Here is a 24,750-nt window from a genome sequence, read left to right as displayed (position 1 = left end):
ACAAATAATGCTACTAATGTTCACAGCAGCTTATCCATAATAGGAAAAAGTGTAAACTCAACCATCTCGACAACTGATAAATGAGTATGCAAAATGCAGCATGTCCATACAATGCAGTATTATTTAGCCATAAAAAGCAATAAAGTGCTGATACACGCTACTACATGGATGAAACCTGAAAACCACTACGAAGCCAGACACAAAAGACCACACAACATAATATTACATTTATATGAATTATCCAGCATAGGCAAAGCCACAGAAACAGAAAGTAGATTAGGGGTTGCCAAGGACTGGGTCATAAGAGGAATAAGAAATGAGGATAGGGTTTCTTTTATGAGCATAAAAGTGTTCAAGAATTAGTGATGTTTGCACAACCTTGTAAATAAACTAAAACCACTGAATTGTATACAATCAAACAGTGAGTTTTATGGTATGTAAATTATATCTCAACTAAAAAAAGAAAAAAAACTCAGGGTATGGACCACTGGACTTGGGATACTCCTTGCATACAAGAAACTGTCAATAAAGTTAGCTAGTAGTTCACAATGGAATTATCCCAAAAGCCATGGGTAAGTGTAAGAAAGAGTAAAAAGATTGTTTTAAATATTTGCAAACAGAGTAAAGATCATTTGGAGGTTAGTGATGCAAAGTCTTGAACTTGAAACTACAAAAACTAACAGGCTTTGTTTATTCACATCTACCTAATATCCAGATGCCATTCAGCAGATGGGTAGACATAAATGAAACAAGAATCAAGAAGTTGTTCAGGGGCACATCAAAACAAATCAAGCCCCTTTGATGAGCTTTCAGAGCCAATTTTCAAAGCAAGAAAGAAAATAAATCTCATTATTTTATATATACCTTTATTTGCTGTAGAAAATACTTAACTGTTTCTAAATGCCAACTCCAACCTCTAAGGATGAAAATGTGCCAACATTAAGGGTACTCAAAAAATGAATATGCCACTGATTTTAGGCAATTCCGAAAACAAGTTCTGAGCAATGAATAACCCACATCCTCCAAACGAGCTTACTTGGAAGAGACACTATTGTGGTAACAATACTGTCTCTGCCAAGGTGATTTAAAAAACAACCTACGTCGTTATTGTAGAGTTTTACAATGGGAAGCTTTAAGCGACATGAAGGAACCATTCCTCCCCTGAGCTAAGGAGAGATGTGTTTTGCAAAGCCCAAGTTGCTTAACAAAGAGCCTGTACTTTTTAACCTGCATTTAAAAATCCAACAATCTATCTCTGCAAACCTATCACATATACATCCTCTACACGAATCAGGGACTGCAGTTTAAATAGACAACTCGTTCTTGTCTTTTTGCACTTTTGCTTACTTGTTTCACATGACAGGAATGCCTTTTCTATTTATCAACATGAAGCAAAAATCCAGCACCCGTCTTCATGAAGCCTTCCTTCATCACCTCAACTTAGCTGATTTCTCTCACTTCTAAACACCCCCAGCATTTGCACCATCATATGGCACATTCTGCCTTGTACTGAATATACCATATTTTCTCTAAGGACGAAAAGTTCCTGAAGGGTAGGGGAGCTTCCCCAATACCTTTGTTTGCCCATAGTGCTGATACAAGGCAGATGCTTAATAAATATTTAAATAAAGTATATACTTAGACCTAACTGTCTTTTGCTCCTAAAACAGCACCTATACAAGTAACTAAGTGAGGAGGCAGGTATTCAGAAGCGGCCTAATTCTTACTTTGCAAGAAATTCCATGCCATCCTGCCTATATAACCCCATGAAGCTAAAAAAATTAAGGCATTATTGAAATGCTTCCTAGAACTGCTCCAACTATAAGCACATTTGAGGGAATTAGGGCAATTTTAAATAACTCTAAGCCAGAGACACAGCCTACTATTCTTTTTCAGCCAAGCTAGAGCTAAGGTGAAATCATCACAACTTTCCCTAAGTTGGGAAGAGCTTTCTGAGAATATAGCAAAGATGAGGAGCAGTCAAGCAGTAAGTTACATCATATTAGGCAGCAGAGAACCTCGATCTTCCTGGAATGGAAGATGATCCTGGCCCCAGAGGACACCTCAATAATCACCTGGTTACCAAATATCCATCTTGATCATAATCATTGTCTGAACCTGCTAACTTCAATTCAATGAAAACCTAGTAATAGAAACACCAACACCTCCACAGTCCTGACTCTCACCCCACTCCAAAAAAACAAAAAAAAAAGGGAGAAAGAGAAGGGAGAATTAGATTTTGGAAATGAGTTAGATTCACTTTTAATCCAAAGCCTGCTATAAATTAAATACATTTAGAAACCAAATTACCCTAAAGTCAAGATAATCAGTCAAGAGAATCAAATAGAAGGTTAATTGTTCAGAACAAAACCCATTAAAATAAAAGAGGAATTATTACATCTGCTAGTGACAAACAGTTGCCTTTTGGAGTGTATATAAATGAGGATCTTCTATATAGAAAGTTAATGCTACAAATGATTTACTTAGAACTCTCAAAGAGCAAAATTACATACCATAAAAAAGAAAATACAAGACCCAACCTATTTTAGTCAGGAGACTATCAAGTGTATATTACCTCAGATTAAAATACTGATCTTCAGTCTGAACTGTAAATAATGTCTTTAACTTTACTACCTCGAAAGTGGAAATTTGCAGTTAAAAGCATGTTTTTAGAAAACTGATCACCAGATTAAAATCCTTCCTTTAAAAAAAAGAATCTAAAAATTGACACTCGACTCAGATATTTACAGAGGAATTTTATTAGTTTAAAAAAAAAAAACCCCAAAACACCTTGTCAAGCAGCAGTAACTCACTACTAACACTAAACACTGACTGATTAAAAAGGAGGCCTGACGAAAAAGGAAAGGATTCAAAGCAAACAAAATTAGAATATAACCATCTAAACTAAAGCAATAGTAACTTAGAAATTTATAGGGTTACAGCTGTCAATTTCAAAATCTTTTAAAAACTAAAAAGCCCCACTGGGGGAAAAAATCATTAAAAAAATGAAACAAATACAAGAACTAAAAATTCCTCAAAATAATTTTAGGATTTTATATTAATTCACAAATCTGAAAACTCATTATTAATCTCATGCCTCTCAAAACCTTCTACATGCCTTTATAAAGTCTCTTATATGATGGCTACAAATAGTACATAATTCAAAAAGTGCAAATGCTTATGTAACATTTCAGCAAACGTATGATGGGTTTCAAAGAATAAAACAAGCAAAGATAGAGCAAATGATAACTAATAACCAAAAGGCTGGTTCCTGGAGGGCAGAGCTAAGCTTGGATTGGCAGGAGGGTAATTTTAAAATATGTCCACAAGACAAATTATAGCAAAAAATGGACTCCAGCCTTTATTATTTACACAAGTGTATCTTTTAAAATGCACTTTTAACCTTTTTAACCTTTGGACAACCAAAATGATATCAGATACCTTAAAGCATTGTTGCCTATATTAATTTTGATAATTACAATCCAATTCTTAACAAAATTCAGACATTTTCATAATGAAGACCCCGCAGAAATGGAAAGGCTTACATTCTCAAACTAAAGGTTACCTTATTTTTCACTTGTTTAAAGTTTCAGTTTTGTTTTTTAACCTATTACAGAAAACATCCCTTGTGGGACACTGGAAAGGGCATACCCTCCTGTCAAGCCAGAAAGCTCAAACACAAAGACACTGAGCCAACCAAGTGCTGTAATTCTTCCAAAGTGAGCTTCTCCACACCCCCTCCACCCTTCCCCCCAACAGATATGTCTATTAAATCAGTGTCTGTTCTCCCCCTCGCACAACAAAGAGAACTTCTCACCGCATGAAATTGCCGCTGAATGGACACCAGAAAGCAGGATTTGCATAATTCCTTCCAACGAAACCCTGTCGGGAAGGAGGGGATGAGGGGCCCAAGCGAACGGATAGAATCTCCTAGATTCTGTTGGTAAGACCAAGATTATTCCCCACGGTGGGGTGGGGGGTGGGAATTCTGGACCTCCCCGAGGACTGGGCGTGGGAGACGGAGGACGACGAGCGAGCATTTCCCCACACATCAGCAGCACCGAAGCAAAGATGGGGAAATAACAATGCTGGAGAACAGGAGAGTCAGACACAGGACGGACTGGGGCTAGGGGGCGGCGGGCGGAGCGGAGACACCAAACGGGCCACTTACTTTTTGGAGGGGGGTTAAATATATGAGTTAAGCCCTTATGGTCCCGCCGGCCGCCGCACAGAGGGAAACGGGACCTTGGGAGAGAAAAACAGACAAAACACATAGTGTGAGAGGCGCTGCTCGGCCGCCCGGCCCCTCCCGGAGCGCCCCGGTCCACACTCCCTCCTGCCCGCGGGGGAAAAAGCCACTCGAGGCGCCCCGAGGTCCGGGAGGCGAGGGGGGGGGGGCGGGGCGGACGAGGCTCTTCGTGCGGCGACGGCTCCGGAAAATCCCCCAGAAGAGCACAAGAGCGACCCCAGCTCCGGCTTCCCGGTCGGACCGGTCCCACCCCCCCCCTTCCTCCCGCCGTGCACACACTGAACACAAATACACACACACCGACCCGAGCGTCGAGGATTAACTCCCCGGCCGCTGCCGCCGCCGCCGCCCGCAGAGGAAGTGCAGCCGCTGCCCCCCGCGGCCATGACACCCCACTTGGCTCGGTCAGGCGGACCCGGGGCCTGTGACAGCTCCGGCTCCCTCCGCCCCCATCTCCACCTCACGCCTCGCACACGCCCGAGCGCCCGCCGCCCGTGCACGCGAGGCGAGGGGCGCGCGCTGCCGCCGTGCGTGGGGGGAGGGGCAGCGCGGGACGCGGAAGGCGCCGGCCGCAGCGGAGGAGGGGACCAAGCTGCGGCCCAGCACGCGCCCCCGCCCCGGGCACCACGGGACTGGCAGCGGCGTCCCCCGTCAAGCGGCAACGCTGCGGGACGAGTCTCCACAAAAAGCCAGCGGCGGCGCCGGGCCGCCGGGCAGGGAGGGAGGGCAGGGAGGGGAGGGGCACGCGCTCCCGCCCAAGAGCCCTCCCCGGGGAGGGCGCGCAAAGAGGAGGGGCCGGCGCGCGCGCTCGGGCCCGAGTGGGGAAAGCCCGCCCGGAGGTCGCGCGCGCCCGCGCTCCGGGGGGTGGGGGAGGGGGACGCCCAAGCCAAAGAGGGCGGGCGGGCCGGAGCGGCAATTGCTGTCCCGGCTCCCTCCCTCGTCCGGGGCGGCCGGCGGCGGGGCAGCCCGAGGTCCGGAAGCGGCTGGGGAAGAGTCTCACCTACACAGTGAATGAGCTTGTGGCGCCACGAGTCCAGTTCTTGCCGAAAGCCGCGTCTCTCAACGGAGCATTGCTGCCGCCTACACACCCTCGCCATCTTCTGCCGCCCGCCCGGCCCTGCCTCCGCCGCGGCCCCGCGCACGCCCAGCCGCGTCGCCCGGGGCCGCGCACGCACCCGCGGCCTGGGCGACGCGCCTCCCGCCGGGGGCGGTGCGGGGGCAGAGCCGGCCTCACCTCGCCTTGGCCCCGGCGTGGCCCGGGGGGCATCCTGGGCGCGCGCCTGCCCCACACACGGCGCGGCGCTCCTCGCTTAGCTTGCGGTCCCCGCGGTGCTGAGCCGCGGCCGCCGCCTCTGGTCGCCCAGGAAGGAGCCTTCCCACGGCCGGAGCTTGGCCCCGCCGGCCCGGCGCCGCCGCCGCGCTGTCCCCCAAGGCCACGGCGGTCCCTTCTTTCCCTTCCCGGGGCTTTTTGTTTCTTAAACCAGCCTCATTTATCACTTCCAGCCTGCCTTTCGCCCGATACCAACTGTTGCAAGTTCTGTGGTAACTGCTTCTCTGAACTTCTGGGTCGAAACTGCTCCTCCCAGGAGCCTGTTTAAGAAGCAGAATAAGAATAAATGCCTGGATGCCAGTAGAAGCACTGAGCCCTAAAGTTTTTCAAGGTGAGAAAGATACATTTTATTAAGTCACTGAAAGGCAGTCGGCATTCGGGAACCCAGTTTAAAAAAAAAAAAAAAATCAAACGTTTTAAATGTGAAAAACTAGATTTCTACTAGCAAGGCAAAATTCTAAAGTCGGCATATTTAGAACCCCTCCTGTGTGTGTGGAAAGGGGTTTAAGAAAATTGTGCTAAAGTGCGAATGATATTTCAAAGAAGTACTTAATTAATGATAATTAAAGCAGAGTGTTGCAAAGTGGCTTAATATTTCAGGAAAGGACTCGAAGAGAAATATTTCCGATGACAAAGGGGATTTTTCAGTTGAAAACCTGGAATTATCAAATCACCCTGCGCAGGGCACTAACTGTTCCGTTTAAACATGATCCTGATCTTAATTATTTGACTTATTTGGGAGAAAAAGAGAAAAGAGAGGGAAAAGGTGAAACTAAAAGAGAGAGAAAATGCAGCGGGTTTGGTTGAGATGGGGTGGGAGCGGGGGCAGAATGCAAAACCAAAAGAAAAACCGGTATAGATCCCTCTTCACCAGTAGGCCCAGTACCCTAGGATTCTGATCTCTTCCCCACCTTTGGGGTTTAAAATTAAGGATGGTGTATTCCTGCTTTTAGATATTTAAATTTAAATTTGAAGGCTTAATTTTAATTACTATAGTAGGTAATACAAAGTCATTAGAAATGGTTGACATCAAGGATCCCATTGGTGTATTGATTTTTGTCCTTTCAAAGGCTGTGGCCTTGGTTCTCTGAACCAGGTACTTGTGGAATCGCCTGTCCATCCATAAGGAGATGGATTGGGTGGGTCTCTTGGGTAGGAGGGATTTGAGAGGTATGGATAGAAAGGCACCTTTAGCCCCCTAAATCTTAAAAGCAGTCATGTTTCCATTCTCAGAAGTCCACAATATTTCATTGGCTTAAGAGTATGTCAAATAAACATGAACAAGCTATTAAGTCAGGAAGTATTGAATTTCTTTGTACATGAAACTATCCTGAGTGGTGAGGGGATAGAACAAAAACAAGATAAAAGATTGCTGTGGACAGCCATCCTGCACGTAGGATGGCGAGATGTCGCCAACCTGAAACTTTCTTCACCGCTAGGTGGTGCGTTTGAGTCTTTTGTAGCTTTTAACCAAGTCTATGGTTTTTGGAAGTATGTTTCATAAAGTTTGAAATAAATGAACAACATACAGCTCTAAAATGAGTTAACAATGAGTGTATTTTCCAATTATCCCACCTAAGTTGTTTAAAAAAAATCATCAAACCGGAGTTCCCGATGTGGCGCAGCAGAAACAAATCCTACTAGGAACCACGAGGTAGCAGATTCGATCCCTGGCCTCACTCATTGGGTTAAGGATCCGGCATTGCTGTGGCTGTGGCGTAGGCCGGCAGCTATAGCTCCTATTTGACCCCTAGCCTGGGAATCTCCATATGCTGTGAAGGCAGCCTAAAAAGCAAATAATAATTATAATAATAAATAAAAATTTTAAAAATCATCAAAACCAAGGGTATTATTTCCTCAAAACAATCTCTTTAAGAGTCTCAGACATATAGATTAAGAGGATCCTAGTGACTTCAAAGATCAACTTTAACATGAGATATATATTCTCTAATTTTTTTTCTTTTTTAAAGATGTTGAATATAGTTCCCTGTGCCATTTGGTAGGTCTTTGTTGTTTATCTATTTTATATATAATGGTGTATGTATGTTAATCCCAAACTCCTAATTTATCCCTTCCACCTTTCTCCTTTGGTAACCACAAGTCTGTTCTCTATGACTGTGAGTCTGTTTCTGTTGTGTAGATAGGTTTACTTGTACCATATTTTATTTTATTTATTTATTTGGTCTTTTTAGGGCCACAACCATGGCATATGGAAGTTCTCAGGCTAGGGGTCGAATTGGAGCTACAGCCGCCAGCCTATATACCACAGCTACAGCAACACCAGATCCGAGCTGCATTTGTGAACTACACTGCAGCTCATGGCAACACTGGATCCTTTAACCCACTGAGCAAAGCCAGGGATCGAACCCACATCCTCATGGATACTAGTTGGATTCTCAACCTGCTGAGCCACAATGGGAACTCCTGTTCTCTAATTTAAGGTAGGGAATTGGAAGCCCTAACAGGTGACTTGAGCAAGGTTATGTAGGTGCTAGGTAGAAGGAGGGCAACAAAAGCCAGAAGATAGGTTTCCCAATTCCCAATTCAATCTGTATTCTACTTTGAATTTTAATTAGTGTTCACTGATTTTAAATTGGGAACCAACAGATAGCTGACCTCTTACAAGGTCTATTTGGAAAAAAGGATAAGGGGACGCGTAATAATATTTATTAAGTAACTACTGTATGTTTAGCATTGCAAGTTTATTCTGTGGGAATAAAAATGCCATAAAGTAGGTATTATTTTCTACCTACTTTTTACATTTTCCAGATTAGAGATTGGAGATTTAGAGGGGTTAAATGCCTTTGTACAAGGTCACAAAGCTACCAAATTGCAGAACCAGAATTCTAATTAAGAAGTCTCTGACTCCAAAATAATCTGAAGTGTACTGAAAGTAGAAACAGGACTCTGAATGCAGAGGATATATTCATTCTGTATTAAGAATTGATGTTCTGTTACACAGGTGATTAGTTTGACAAACATTTTGAGCTATTATATGTCAGGCAGTGTCCTAAGCAGGTGAGGACACATAAATATCTAAGGCATATTTTCTTAGACCTCCAATGCTTTGGCTACCCTGGAATAGGGCCTGAGCTGCAAGTTCTTTCCCACTCTGGGGAGAGTCAGGCAATATAACACAATGGTTAAAAGAATAGAATCTGAAGACAGCTTGTCTCTATTCTGATTCTATCCATGAGTAGCTATGCAGTTTTAACATACTTTTCTGGTTATCACGTTCCTCATGTGTAAAACAAGAATGGGGTTTGTGTGAAGATGAAATGAAATTTTAGTCATGTACAGCAGCTAACATATCAGTGGCATGAAATGAGTGTCAGTTCTTGTGATTAGACCTTCCTAAGCTCCTATCTGTTTGTCCAGACTGCAGGGTGACAGGAAACCAAGGTGCTTGTGCAGTTTGGAGTCAATCTGTGACAATATGACAGAAGACCAGCAATGACTGGCCTTTGAAAACAACATTCTTTGAGTCATATTCTACAGTTCTCACAATGGGTAGATGATAGGGAGGAACAGAATACAGAAAGGACCATGGAAGGTGGGGTGTAGACTTTATGAACCATAGGACTCGTTGGTCAGTATTACATCAAGCTTGTGTCTGATTAGTTGGAGGTAGCATGTAATAGGATGAAATGGATTGGGGCCGCTAAGAAAGAAAAGACAACCTCATGGGAAACTTTTAAAAAATATAGAGAGTCAATCATTGACAGATACTTTTTTGTTTCTTTTTCTTTTTTTGTTAACAGCCACACCTGTGGCATATGGAAGTTCCCTAGCTAGGGGTCAAATGGGAGCTGCACCTACAGGCCTACACTGAAACCACAGCAATGCCAGATCTGAGCCGCATCTGTGACCTATGCTGTAGCTTGTGGCAATGCCAGATCCATAACCCACTGAGTGAGGCCAGGGATCAAAGCCGCATCCTCACAGACAATATATTGGGTTCTTAACCCACCGAGCCACAATGAGAACTCTGACAGATACTTTTTAAAACACTTTTCATTGGATTAAGTCATTATTTCTCACAATAACCCAGTCAGTTATCCCCATTTTTGTAACAGAGCAGAGAGAGATTAATTTGTCCAAAAAGTCACACAGGTCATAATAGATTTGGATTCAAATTCAGGCAATCTGATTGCAGAATCAGCTCTTTAACCTTTACACTTATTTTGCCTCCAATTCTATTCAGGGAAATGGGACTTAGAATGAGAGATAAGACCCAGACAGACAGAAGGGAAGCCCTGTCCCTTGGTGGAACTACTCATGTTGGGGCTCTTCTTGCTTAGTGAAAGATTTTCAGAGTTCCTCTCTTCTCTCTTTGTCTGCCTGTGGCCTAGAAAATCATATGACTTCATTGTGTATGTGTGAAATTTATTTTTCTTTTGAAGTTTTATTGAGATACATCTCATGTACTATTTACCCACTTAAAGTGTATACTTAGTGGTTTTTAGTATATTCCCAAAATTGTGCAACCATCACCACAGTCACTTTGAGAGCTTTTTAATCAACCCAAAAGAAACTTAGTAGAATATTTCATTGTATAGATATACAATGTTTTATCTATCCATTCCAGTTGGTGGATATTTTGATTATTTACACTTTGGGGGCTATTATAAATAATGCTGTTATGAATATGTGTGCATACATTTTAGTGTGGGCATATGTTTTATGTTTATTTTAAACATGAATATATATCTACTTTGAAATAATTTCAGATTACAGACAAGTTGCAAGAACTTCCGTATTCTCCCCACTTACGTTCCCTAATTATTAATATCCTACCACATCTGCATTCACTCTCTGTATGTATCTACATATATGGTTTTGTTGGTTTCGTTTGTTTGTTTGTTTTTGTCTTTTTGCCATTTCCTGGGCTGTTCTCTCGACATATGAAGGTTCCCAGGCTAGGGGTCCAATAGGAGTTGTAGCCACCGGCCTACACCAGAGCCACAGCAATGTGGGATCCCAGCCGTGTCTGCGACCTACACCACAGCTCACAGCAACGCCGGGTCCTTAACTCACTGAGCAAGGCCAGGGATCGAACCTGCAACCTCATGGTTCCTAGTCCGATTCGCTAACCACTGAGCCACAATGGGAACTCCCTGGTTTTGTTGTTTTGATTGAGTCTTTTTTTGAACAATCTTACAGAAATCTGTAGACTTGATACCCTATCAGTCCTACACATCCAGTGCATATATTCACAAAACAAACACTCTCCTTTGTAACCATTATATAACCTTCCAAGTCAGGGAATCAACATTGATATAACACAAACGCCATTAAAATTTCACTTTCTGTCTTAACAATGTCTCTTTTCCTTTTCTGATCCAAAATCCTATCTAGGAACTTAAACTGAATTTAATTGTCATGTATTTTCAGTCCCCTTGAATCTGGAACAATTCCTGCCTTTCCTCCTTTTTTATGACCTTGACAGTTTTAAAGAGAACAGGGCTTTCATTCCATTGGATGATCCCCAAGTGAGTCCATCTACTACTGTTCCTCATGACTAGACTTGGACGATACATTTCAAGAAAACCATAAAAATGAGGCTAGGCTCTTTGCATCTCCCTGGGTCTCATGGTGTTAACTCTTTACACCACTGTGATGAGAACTCTTCATCTGGTCTTCTCCACCATAAAATCACATCATTTCCTTTGTACTTGATAAATGCTTTTAGGGACATATTCTGAGATTGTGCCAACCTTCATGTCACTCACCAGCTCTAACATCCATTTATTCTTGCTTGAATTACTCATCACAATGGTAATGATCAAACAGTGATTTTCTTTATCATTTCTTCTCTATTTACCAGTTAACATTCTATTATAAACAAGAGTTTTCCCTTTTACTTCTTTGCTTGTTTATTTTCTTATTTCAATATGGACTCATGGACTCCTGTCTCATTCAGTGGGTTGTAGTTTTTTACTGTAGTTACTTATTTTCATGCTCAAATTGTCCCAGATTTGACCAGTGGGAGTCCCTTCAAGATGACTTCTGTTCTGTTGGCATATCCCTGTTATTCTGTAAACATTTCCTTACTTTCTGGGACAAATAGTTGTTCTGGGATAATTTCTCTGCCTCAGCTCTGAAATCAGAAACAAGATCTGGGAATTCCCTGATGGCTCAGCTGGTTAAGGATCCCATGTTGTTGCTGCTAAGGTGTGAGTTTGATCCCTGGCTTTGGAACTTACAAATGCCGTGGTTGAGGCCAAAAACAAAAATCAAGATCTGGACTTGCAGCGTGTTTACTGCTACTGAGGTATCATGGTGCCTCAGTTCTATCAGCTGTCAAAGTGAGGAAATATATATAATTATACATATATATATATATATACACATACATGCATATATTTATATCTATTTCTAAATCTGTCACTAAATATTTTAAAAACCCTGAGTTTACATTGATGCAGTCAATTCCAGTCCAACACCTCTAAGTACTTGTGAGCCTTTCCTGCTCTGTATTTGTAAATCTCCCTTTGACAGTGAGAAACCAGGCTCCCATATTTTTTTCATATTGATACGCGCGCGCACACACACACACACACACACACACACACACACACACACACACACACTTACTTGCTTGACGCCCTCTGTATTAACAATCTCCTGACCACACTGGGTGCCTCACTGGTCTGCTACCTCTGCAGCTCCTTTTCCAGAGCATCGTCTATTTGACCACCACCTAAATGTCATCTACTTGGCACACCACTACCCTGTGGATGTCAATTCTCCCCACATTGAGTGACATACATTCTGTGCCATTCCAACCAGTATTCCAAAAGGAACACCAAAAAAAACCTTCCAAAATTTATAAAGAAAAGTAAAGACCTAGGAATAATTATGACATCAATTTTAAAAAAAGAAGAGTATGTTAGACATGGAGATGTGCAGCCTAGATCCTCCTTTGTGCAAGAACATACTGCATAGCTGTGGGGAGGGCAGCCACTAAGCAGCTTCCAGCTCTCAGCAGCTTCCAGCTCTCAGCTGCTGGGAACTCTCTTGCCCAAGGTTACCTCCTTCCAGGGCTGCCAGGATATGGTGACTAAGAGCAGATGTGCTGTAAAATCTGGCCATTTCAGCTTGATGCAGCACACTCTGGTGATTAATGCTGCTTGTTCCAAAATGCTTCACTGGGTTGGCTGATCAACCTGCATCTTAGTTCAATTACTTTCTCTGCCCGGTTCTGCTTCCCTCCCTTCCCTTTCACAGGTGCTAATCTTTAATAAACCTTCTGCATCCCGAAGTCCACCTCTGCTTCTGTTTCCAGATAATCTAACATGTGGCAAGGAAGGATTCACTCTGCTAGAGTGGTACCATCATTACTGTAGTACTAGCGTAGGAAGAGGGTCATGGAGAATAATATCTTTGTGGCTTTGGTATGGGAATAAGTTGTAAACCAGACCCCCCCCCAAATATTTTACATATATATATATTTATAGAGAGAGAGAGTGAGTATTTATTTTTTTGGCTGTGACCATGGCATGTGGAAGTTCCCTGGGCCGGTGATCAAACCCATGCCACAGCAGCAGCCTGAGCCACAGCAGTAACAATGCCAGGTCCTTAACTCATGGAGCCACCAGGGAAGTTCTATAGTATATTTTAACATCAAAATCAATGGTCTGTAAAGGACACTATACACACAGATTTATGTCAAGAATTTAACAGATACTTGATATACTGGAAGAAGATATCTGTAACATCTAAAACCAATAAGAAATTTAATATCTAAAATATACAGAGAAATATTTCAAATCAGGAAAAATATAAGTAGCCTAATGGAAAAATGGAAAAGACCCTAATTGGGAAATTTAAAGGTATAAACACCATATGGCCCATAGGTGTATGAAGAAATACTAGGTTTCACTAGTAATCACAGGAACACAAAATAAAACTATGAGATGAATCTAAAAGTTGTCAAGTTTATTGAGAAGTAGGAACCCTTACATGAGAGCATTAGTGGGTGCAGCTGCCCTGAGAGCAAACTGGCCAGACACAGCTGTGCAGATCCCGTGATCCAGGGTCTTGGGGCTGGAGTCAAGAATTTATTTTTTTATATTTTTTATTATTTTTTGGCTTTTTAGGTGCCAAGCCAGCGGCATATGGAGGTTCCCAGGCTAGGGGTCAAATTGGAGCTGTAGCTGCGGGCCTGCACCACAGACACAGCAATGTGGGATTTCAAGCTGTGTCTGCGACCTACACCACAGCTCACAGCAACGCCGGATCCTTAACCTACTGAGCAAGGCTAGGGATGTGAACCTGCATCCTCATGGATACTAGTTACCGCTGAGCCACAACAGGAACTCCTGAAGGCAAGAATTTAAATTTGAATAGTCTATTACAGAGATGATTCCAGGAAACATCAGTAAGGAGTGGGAAGTGAGACAGAAGAGAAGAAAACCAATTAAGGATGCATTCTTGAACAAATTACTGGTATGGGCAACTGGAGTTAATCTCTCTGGGGAAGTCTGAGACATAGTGCCTCAGATAAACCCACCTGAAGAATGAAGGGACTGGAGTATTTATACATGAATCCCTTTAATCATTGGTTAAGAGCTACTCTGAATGCAAGGGAAAGATTAATTTCCCAGACTTCTGCCTGCCTTGTTCATGGGCAGAGCAGGCTCCAGGAGCCAGAGAAAGCCCTCAGCTACAGAGATGCAGGTGCTGGTAAATGGTAGTCTTGAGCAGCTGTATAACAAAAACGGTAAGGTCCAAGGGCATAGGAGTAGGGTATTAAAACAGTATTTGCTGCACCCCGTAATCCTGCTCCATTCTGGCTATTAGAATGTGGGTATGAGTGGTGATGCATGTCACTAATATTAAGTGGAATTTTAAGATTATGGGGTATTTTCCAGATGACAATAGAATTAATCAACTAAGGTATAAGTGGTTTCAGGAGGATGTAGGGATAAACCTTAAATATCTTTAGCATTATTTTTTATTTCTTTTATGGAGTGAGTGAGCCTCTTTTCCATAAGCCCTCAGAATCTTGTCCTATGCTGATCAGTAGTTCCCTAAATATTTTGTTCATCTGCTTTTCAGGAAAAAACAAACAGTTCATTATTTTCTTTGTTAGGTGATTGTAAGAAAAAAAGAACCACCAGAAAGAAGTTGTTTATAACTTGGTGGCAAACAAAGGTTGTTTTCATGGAAAACTTGTTACAATTTTTAAAGCCTGAAAAGGTATAAAATGCAACTGAGTCAGGCAAAATGAAAGTACACAGAAGCAAATGAAGTTCTCAAAGTTTTAATTTAAATAAGAAATATGAAGTTTGGCGTTCCCATTGTGACTCAAGTAACAAACCCAACTAGTGTCCTTGAGGATGTGGGTTTGATCCATGGCCTCACTCAGTGGGTTAAAGGATCTGGCGTTGCTGTGAGCTCTGCTGTAGGTCACACGTGGCTCAGATCAGGCATTACTGTGGCTGTGGTGTAGTTTGATTAGACCCCCAGTCTGGGAACTTCCGTATGCCATGAGCGCAGCCCTAAAAAAAAAAAACAAAATAAATAAGTAAATAAGAAATATAAAGTTTGATAAAATCACTAAAAAGTACTTAAATATCCTTACTGAACTTTAGCAAAACGCTCATTTTAAAATTTATATTTAATAATTTTCCCATCTAATGAAACAGGTCCTCATTCCTGATAGACCTTCTAATTTGTTTATATTTAATCTTTTAAAAGATTGGTTGTTCAAAGCCAGTGTGCCAGCTACCCAAACAAATAGGTGACCTCTTCTAGTTAATGAACTAATTGTGAACAGAAATGCGTGGGGGGAGCGTCTTAAGATGCAGGTGCAGAGTCGTTAGAAGTTTAGACCAACTTCAAGGATGGATGCAGAATAGATAGAGCTGGGCATAGAATTCACACCTGTTTGCTCCTTTATACAGTGGTCTTTTAACGCAGGCCTATGGGAGTATGCTATGTTATGCTATGCTGTGAGATAATATAATAGGATACTAGGTTATCATAAAGAGTGGTTTGATCATTGTGGGTGAATCTTATGTTCCTTGCAAGGAATACAGTAATTATTACTGCAAAAAGACAATACAGACATCAGTTTAGGTTAAAAAAAAATCGGAGTAACTTATGTGAATTTCTGGAATAATAATAGGAGCTTTATTATCACTAATAATGATAGAAGGACTAATAGTCCTCACTACTTATTGGGTGAGGACTCTAACCTAAGTCCTGAGCTAAACACCTTTTTCATGTAATACTTAAAATAATTCTACAAGTTAGGTACTATTTTAAAATCTCATTTTAGAAGTAAGGGAAATAAAACATGGAATTGTATTCTCTACTCAAATTCACACAACAGGTAGATGAAGGAATTTGAATTCAAGAGGTTTCAACAATTTGGTTTTTATCTTTTTTACTGTAGTGCATCACATATCAAGGTAAATTCTAGCTTGGCTTTGTATGTGTTGAAATATAGCTGTCAAACTTCCCGTCAAACTTTCCTTTTATTTAATTAAACATTGTGCTATTGACATTTAACAAATACTTATCCACTAAGTCTTTGAAGTTTTACATCATTTTATTAGGATTTTTGTATTTTCAGAACGTGAAAGCTCTTGGGTTGACTAATAACTGATATTTTGAAAGATGATAAAAGCATTAGAATATATTTAATAATTCCATTAACCAATTCACACTCTTTTCCAAAAATAAATTCCTGTTACTATTCTTTTATTTGGGATTTCTCCCTGAAATGCGTTTTCAAAAGTTCGAGCACTGTCATTTGCCACTAAAACTGTACTATGCTCAATGACTTATGTGGTTACATATGCTATGACTCTTATTATTTTACCTAAAGCACTGTCTATAATTTCTTCTCAAGTATTGTCTTATTGATCCAATAACAGCTGTTCCCAAATCAACTGAAATGCAAAAGCAGCAAATTCTGAGGCACACACTGTGGAAGATTTGAAGTACTATAGATACAGTACAACATAAAACAAAGGACAGTTCATCTATTCTTGGAATGGGTGACATTTCATATTCAGAAGAAAGAGAATAAGAACACTAAAGTGATGAATGACATCTTGATCTTTCTCTCACAGTCTCTTAAAAAAAAGAAAACAATTTCCAGAAGTTGCTTGCAATTGATGTCACCTCAGTATAAAAAAATTCCCTTTACACCTCTTCTCAAAAATTACTCTGTACATCTCTCTGAATGCTTTTATTCTCTCAATCAGATTCTTCTTGACAGATGCTCTCCTAGAAATAGTGTTAATGATGCCAGTACGCTTTAGGTGTTCCAAACAGATAGATATTGCTACACAAATGCTTTTTCATATTATCTGACACAATTGATTCTGGAAAACTCTATTGGTCAGTTCTTTGATCCCTTTCAGAAATTTGAGGATCATAGTCATCATTATATCTTTGAAATTTGATGGATATCTCTTTTGGGAGTCAATTTTCTTTATTACCTTCAACAAATCACTGAATTCTCTGGCCCTGGTTTTCTACTTCTATAAAAGGAGGTTGGATTGGCTAGTTTTTTTAAAGAGCTTGAGTTGCCTAAGTTATTAGGATTCATCAATGTCAAGTACCTGAAAATTTCAAATAAATATTTTGTATTTGCAGATTTTAACAAAATACCACAATATGTTACATAGAACTGCAAAATCATAGTAACACATACTATGGTAATATTAAAATAAGTAAACTGAGCTTTGTATGAATCCATTTCATTTTAATTTGCTGTAATATTATAGTAATTGATATTTGGTTTTCATTGGGTAGTATAACATATCTAGAGTTTAAAGCGTTAGAAGTTTTCTAGGAGGAAGATTGTATATGTAGGAAAATTACGCCTATCTCTTGGCCAAAGCCATCTAAATTTAGTAACACCAAGAGGGAAACCCAAAACAACTAATAGCAACAAAACCTAACAAAATAAGTTTCAAAACAAAAGGATTGTAAAATAAATTTTATGTATCCAGTTACCAGGTGTTGTACCAAAATAGAGAAATCCTTTTTTTTAACACACACAAACATACACGTACACACATACATTTATATAAAACATTTATATACATATTTTTAACATTTATATATATAAATGTATATTTTAATTTTCATTAAAATATAGTTGGTTTACAATGTTGTTAGTTTCAGGTGTATAGCAAAGTGATTTAGTTATACATATATAAAATATATATTCTCTTTTTACATTATCTTCCATTATAGGTTATTATGAGATATGAGATATTGAATGTAGTCCCCTATGCTGTAAAGTAGGTCCTTGTTGGTTGGAAAAACCTTTTGCAGGATCTTCACAAAGTGCTCAAAATGGCAGAAATTCAAGCCCATGTGAAGACTCTTAAGGCAGTGGACAATAAGAACAAAGTTTTAATAAACTGTTAATGGAAAAAGCAGAACCAAATTAATGTTCAACAAAGGGAATTGGGAGTTCCCATCGTGGCACAGTGGAAGCAAATCTGTCTAGGAACCATGAGGTTGTGGGTTCGATCCCTGGCCTCACTCAGTGAGTTAAGGATTTGGCATTGCCAAGAGCTGTGGTGTAGGTTGCAGATGCAGTTCGGATCTCTTGCTGTGTCTGTGTCTTAGGCTGACAGCTGTAGCTCCAATTAGACCCCTGCTGGAAATCTCCATATGCCACGGCCCTAAAAAGCAAACAAACAAACAAAAAAACAAAAAACAAAGGGAAGTGATTATGTATGTAGTGAGACTGCCTTTCCCAGATTACCATATATATAGCTACTAGAAAGTATGTTCTAGAAGAATATTGGTTGACAATATGGCACAGTATGTTCACCACATGTTTCTAGTTCTCTCCACTTCTGGACATGATGGCATTTAATGTCTGGTCCCTTGTGACTGAGTGGACCATGTGACCCATTCTAGTCAATGAACCAATTATGAGCAGAAGTGATATGTATGACTGCAGGTTGGGTTATCTGAGTGTTGATGTAACAGCCTCCTGACACTTTTTTCTCTGTGGAATGGCAACCAGAAACATTCTAGGTGGTAGCTACTCTGTCAGCTTGGGTCCAGAGTGATTCTGGTGAGCTAAACCATTCTGCTAACGTTCAGTGAATATATACTGTGAGCAGATGTCCTTAAAATACTGACATTCTGGGGAGTTCCCTGTTGGCTTAGCCAGTTAATGATCTGACATTGTCATAGCTGTGGTGTGGGTTTGATTCCTGGCCCAGGAACTTCCACATGCTGTGGGCACCGCAAAAAAAAAAGGAAAAGAGTTGAAATTCTGAGATTATTTCTCACCTTAGTAGAAGTGCATAGTGTGTTGATATCACAAACTGAACACAGCTGTTCACAAACTGAATATCTAGGTCAAGCTTGGGCCCAGTCCTTGCGTATCCCTTCCTGTAAGGGAAACTATTATCCTGACTTCTAACAGCATAGATTCGTTTTACTGAAATTCTACAGTATGTACTTTTGGAAGGGCTTCTTTTGCTGAATATTGCACCTATGAGATCCATCTATATTGCTTCCTTGGTTTGTGGTCCATTTTTTCTCATTGACCAATATTGCTCATGGTATGAATGTATTAAATTTTATGTTTTAATATTGTTACACATTTGCATAGTTTCTGTTATTTCACTATTACAGTGTTCCAGTGAATATTCTGGCACGTATATTTTCATGAATATCTGTTTGCATTTCTGGGCATATACCTATGAGTGGAATTGCCCAGAAATGCAATGCGCTTGTAAAGTTAGTAAGTATTGCCAACTAGTTTTCCAAAAATAGTTTCATCAGTTCATACTCTCGCCATCAGCAGAGAAGTGTTTTGGATGCTCCAATATCTGGCATTTTTTTACTTTTTTATTTTGGCCATTCTGGAGATAACTAATGACACTGAGTACCTTTTCACATATTTATTGGCTATTTCAGTACTTTTTTTTTTTTTTTTTTTTGCCACACCTGTAGCATATGAAAGTTCCCGGGCCAGGGATCAAATCCAAGTTGCAGCTGTGAACCACGCCACAGCTATGGCAAAGCTGGATCCTTAACCCACCGTGCTGGGTCAGGGATCGATCCCCCACCACCACAGAGACAGTGCCAGACATTAACCCACTGCACCACAGTGAGAACTCCAGCTATTTCAGTCTTTTTTTTTTTTTTTGGTAAGCTATCTAGTCATCTTCTGCCTGTTTTTCTATTAGGTTGTCTTTATATTTCTTTATATGTCCCTTATTTATTTGTTTAAATTGTTTATTTATTTTTAGGGCTGCACACGCAGCATATGAAAGTTCCCAGGCTAGGAATCGGAGTTGCAGCTGCCAGCCTCTGCCACAGCCGCAGCAAAGCTGGATTTGAAAAGTGTCTACAACTTACACCACAGCTCACAGCAATGCTGGATTCTTAACCTACTGAATGAAGCCAGGAATCGAACCCACATCCTTATGGATACTAGTTGGTTTCCTCCTACTGACCCACAATGGGAACTTGTTTATATCTCTTATTTATCAAGTTATTTTTACATATAAGTTCTTTGTATATTCTAGATATGAGTCTTTTGTAGAGTATATATATTGTGAATATCTTTTCCCATTCTTTGCATTGGTTTTTCATTCTCATAATAGCATTTTCTTTTTGAACAGAAGTTCTTAATTTTAATATAGTCCAATATATCAAAATTTTTTTTTGGTTAGTGCTTTTGTGTCTTTGTTTTTAAAAGTTTTGCCTACTCCATGGTGAAGATGTCCTAAAAATTTTATTGTTTTATTTTTCACATGTAGATCTGCAGTATATTTGGAATTAATTTTTGTGTGTAGAATGAAGTAATGATCAAGATATATGTTTTCTATGTTGTTAGCCAATTGCCTAAACACTATTTACTAAAATATTGTTTTTCCCATGGTAGTGTTATCTTTTATCATAAATCAGATGACCATATATGTTTGGGTGTGTTTCTGGCCTCTCAGTTACATTCCACTGATCAATTTGTCTTTCTTTGCACACTGTGTTAATTACTCTGCCTTTATAATAGGTCTTAAAGTCAGGTAGTATAAGTCATCTGGTGCTATTTTTGTTCTTCAAAATTGCCTTGGCTATTCTTGGCCCTTTGAAATCAATCCGAATTTTAGAATAAGCTTGTTGATTTACACACACACACACACACACACACACACACACACACACACACACACACACACACAAAGTCCCTGCTGGGGTTCTGATTAGGATTGCATTGAACTGTCAGATTAATTTGATATTTATTTGGTATTGATATTTTATTTATTTATGACAATATTGAGTCTTCCAATCCATGAACATGATCTATCCTTCTATTTATTTGAGTATTTAAAAATTGATCTCTGTAATATTGTGTAGTTTTCAAGGTAGAAGTTTCACATATCTTTCATTAAATTTATTCTTAAGTGTTTCTTTTTTTTTATGATATTCCAAGTGGGGCCTTATTTGTTTAATGCTATTACATATATCTTATTTTTAAATAGACTTTTTGTTTTGGAATAATTTTAGATTTACATAAAAGTTGCAAAGATCATACTCTCCATCCAGTTTACCTTAATGTTAATATGACCATGGTACATTTGTCAAGGCTAAGAAATTAATATCAGTTAATAGTTAATAGTATTCTATTAACTAAAATACAGACTTTGTTTAGATTCAGTAGTTTTTCCATTAATGTCCTTTTTCTGTTCCAGGCTCCAGTTAAGAATGTCACAGTGCAATTTGTCATTATGTCTTCTCTAGTCTGTGACAGTTCATCAGTCTTTCCTTGCTCCTCCTGACCTTGACACTCTTGAAGAGTGCTGGTCAGGTATTTGTAGACAATCCCTTATTTCGTGTTTGCCCGATGTGTTCTCATTGTTAGATTGGGCTTATGGGACCTGGAGAGGAAATCCACAGAAATGAGGTGCTCTTTTTAGTGCATCATATCAAGTGTACATGATACCAATATGACTTATCATGGGAAGATGCTAGTCTTGATCACTTTAAGATGACATTTGTCAAATTTGTTTATTCATTTATGTATTGACAGATATGTAGGGACAGTCAGTTAATGGGGCTTGTGTTAGTTTGCCAGGGCTGCCATAACAAAATACCACAAGATTGAGTGGCTTAAACAACAGAAATTTATTATCTCACAGTTCCCACCAAGACTGGTACATTATATCTTCATTTTGATTAAGTTCAAAGTGACTTCTAATTTCTCTTTTGATTTCTTCATTGACCCGTGGGTTATTTTGAAACATGTTTTTTGTTTGTTTTATTTTTTATTTTGTTTGGCCAGGCCCATGGCATGTGGAAAGTCCCGGACCAGGCATCAAACCTGTGCCCCAGTAGTGACTCTAGCCATTGTAGTGACAACACTGGATCTTTAACCCACTCTGCCGCAAGAGAACTCCCAGAAGCCTGTTATTTTGTTTCTAAAAATTACAATTTTTCTATAGATCTTTCTGTTATTGATTTCTAATTTAATTCCATAGTAACCAGAGAACATATTGTGTGATTTGAATTGTTTAAATTTATTGAGACATTTTTTTACGGTCCAGAATATAGTCAGTCTTGGTAAATGTTCAATGGGCTCCTGAGAAAAATGTATATTCTGGTGTTGGGATGGGTGGAATCCAGTAGTATCAGAGTGCTGCTGAAGTCTGCTATATTTTTGCTCATTTTCTGTCTATTTAATTAGTCGATCTACTCAATTATTGAATTAAGAATGAGATACTCTAGATACCTTGGTGACTCAGCAAGTTAAGGATCTAGGGTTTTTGTTGCTGTGGGGCAGATTTGATACCTGCTGGCCTGGGAACTTCTGTATGATGCAGGCACAGCCAAAAAATAAATACATAAAAAGAATGAGATGCTCCAAAGAGTACTGAAGCCTTTAATTATTATCATGGATTTGTCTATTTGTATTATGGTTTTGGTCTTCTCATGACCAGAAATTGCTGCCAGATATTGTGTATAAAGAACCATGACCATATTATGCTCCAGTGATATTATCTTTTCATTTTTTGGGCTGAGGAAGAGGGCTTATCATCTCATTTCAGTCTGGGGGTGAGTGTTGAGCGTAGGGCGGATACAGTGAAAACGGGTTACAGTTTTGTTTAGACTCAGCCTATCTCTGATTTATTCTCTTTCCTAGGGAAAGAACTTCCAGAGCTTTTAATTGAGATACAGAGGTTTGTTTTCTCTGAGGTTTTCCACAGATTTTCTGTAGAGTCTGCCTTCAAACGTACTGTATGTGTATTTAGTCTCCCACTCCAAGCAGCTTCAAAATTTGGCATATATCTTAAAGGGATATGGAGACTGGATATCTCCATTTCCCCCTGAAATATCCAATTTGTCTTCTTCGGCCCCACATACATACCAAAATCTAATTTCCCTGTTCCTTGCCCCCAGGGCCAACCCTAGATTCTCAGCCTTCAACTATAATTAGTTAGGTGTCTCTAGGGCAAAAAATATAGATCCTCAGTGTCATTCGGCACCCCCTTTACCTTAACCTATTTTACCTATTTTACTTTTGGACCCTGTTACTGGTAGATACTGTGTTAATGCTTTCTTTTTTCAAATTTATATCTAAATCTTTACTCAGATGTACGCTTTACCTTGTTTACCGTGATTTCACTGTTTTTAGAATATAATATAAATCAGTTTTCAAATGCATATTTTACCTTCTGACCCTGAAATGCACATGAATCATTAAAAAAAGAAGAAAAAAAAAGGAAAAAAGAAGCAGTTTTCCAGGACTTTGAATTCTGTCAACATGGGAGATTTGATATTGTTTTTATATTGTACCCTGCTACTCTGAAACAAGGGGATTTTGGAAGAGGTTAATTTTTTTTTAATACATCACAGGATTTACAATAAAAAAAGAAAATCTTTAAGCAATCTCTAATAAAAAGTAAGGTGAAACCAGGATGGGAGTGTGTGAAACAAGGAGCCAGGAGGTTGAAGTTGCCTTGTGGCACAACAGGTTAAGGATCTGGTGTTGTCACCGCAGCAGCTTGAGTCCCTGTTGGGAACTTCCATATGCCAGGGGTGCAGCCAAAAAAAAAGGAGCCAGGAGGTTGATATTGCCCTAAGAGTAAATGTAGATATATCAGTATGTCAATTGATCGGTGACCAAGTCATGGACTAGTTCCAAATAGGTTTCTTGAAAATGACATTCCTAAATAAAGAAAGATATGTTTAAAAAAGTTAAAGTACCGTCCTAGGATAGTAGGAGCTATTAGATCCCGTTAGAAGCATCAAAAAAAAAAAAAAAATCCCAGTTTAGGCCTGTGGGATCCCCAAAGATAAATAAATATGATCTGACAATCAGAGATTAGCAAACATGGGAGAAAATAAGTCACTATGACTATGAGTCAGAACAGCAAACAATAGATTTAGACCTCATGATATTCAGATATTGGAATTATTAAAAAATATATAAAATAACTTTTTATAAAACACTGGAAGAAATTTTAAAAATGGTATTACAAAACATCAAAAAACAAGAGACAATCACAGCGGTCTGGGAATTTATGAAACAGAGGTAAATAGTATGCTTGAAAATTAAAAACTTAATTGTTGACACTATAAAACTTCATAAAGCCATAGATTAAATAGCAGATTAGACATGGATGAAGAAAATATAATGGAAGCTGGATCTAAATAAATTTCCCAGAATGTAATATAGGAAAATAAGAAAATGGAAATTATGAAAGTGGGATTGAGAGACATGGAAAATAAAATAATAAATCTAATTTATAGATTTCTAGGGAATAAATTAATGAGACTAGAGAAGAAATAGTTGATGAGTTAATGGATGATAAATTTTTCAATTCTGATGAAAGCTATAAATCCATAAATAAACTGTGATTTATAGCAAGCTTGATAAGTAAAGATAAATCTAGACCTAGATACTTTTAGTAAAACTCCAGAACACAAAGGTTAAAATATTTTAAAAGCAGCTTAAGAGAAAAAATTATCTATAAATGAATGACAGTTTGACTGACTGCAGATTTCACAGCTCAATTTAGAAAATATATTGATTGATACTATCTTCAAAGCGCTGAAAGAACATATCTGTCAACTTGAAATTAGAGAATACTTGTTCACCCCTCCTACATTGTTGGTGGGAATGAACACTGGTGCAGCCACTGTGGAACACAGTATGGAAGTTCCTTAAAAA

General features: G+C 39.5%; 2 protein-coding genes across 27 annotated transcripts in view; one reads left to right on the top strand and one right to left on the bottom strand.

The window, feature by feature from the left end:
- The window catches only part of LCOR (ligand dependent nuclear receptor corepressor), a 134,023-nt gene extending 128,649 nt beyond the window's left edge, over positions 1–5,374 (bottom strand). For 5 of the 20 annotated variants that reach the window (XM_084994942.1, XM_021074304.2, XM_021074306.2 and 2 more), the window contains exons 1-2: positions 5,250–5,374; positions 4,172–4,245 (exon numbers count right to left, since the gene is read on the bottom strand). Coding sequence is in view for 6 of the 20 variants with exons in the window: in XM_021074298.2 (XP_020929957.2) it covers positions 3,818–4,052 (235 nt within the window). In the remaining 14 variants the exon portion in view is untranslated. Of the gene's footprint in view, positions 1–3,817; positions 4,246–4,549; positions 4,744–5,249 lie in introns of those variants that run through there. The other 15 variants (XM_021074303.2, XM_084994943.1, XM_084994946.1 and 12 more) reach the window with 7 other exon arrangements.
- A 60-nt stretch (positions 5,375–5,434) lies between these two features.
- The window catches only part of PIK3AP1 (phosphoinositide-3-kinase adaptor protein 1), a 265,570-nt gene continuing 246,254 nt past the window's right edge, over positions 5,435–24,750 (top strand). For all 7 annotated transcript variants that reach the window (XM_084992874.1, XM_013983580.3, XM_084992877.1 and 4 more), the window contains exon 1: positions 5,435–5,910. In XM_084992874.1, the coding sequence (XP_084849000.1) occupies positions 5,874–5,910 (37 nt within the window). In that variant the 5' untranslated portion in view covers positions 5,435–5,873. The remainder of the gene's footprint in view (positions 5,911–24,750) is intronic.

This window comes from Sus scrofa, chromosome 14, assembly GCF_054392235.1.
Source record: "Sus scrofa isolate SSC_HxYL_T2T_F1_AM1 chromosome 14, Sscrofa_HxYL_maternal_Yorkshire_Landrace_v2.0, whole genome shotgun sequence".
Lineage (NCBI taxonomy): Eukaryota > Metazoa > Chordata > Mammalia > Artiodactyla > Suidae > Sus > Sus scrofa.
The sequence above is the reverse complement of the archived record's forward strand: the minus strand, read 5'-3'. Positions and strand labels throughout refer to the sequence as shown.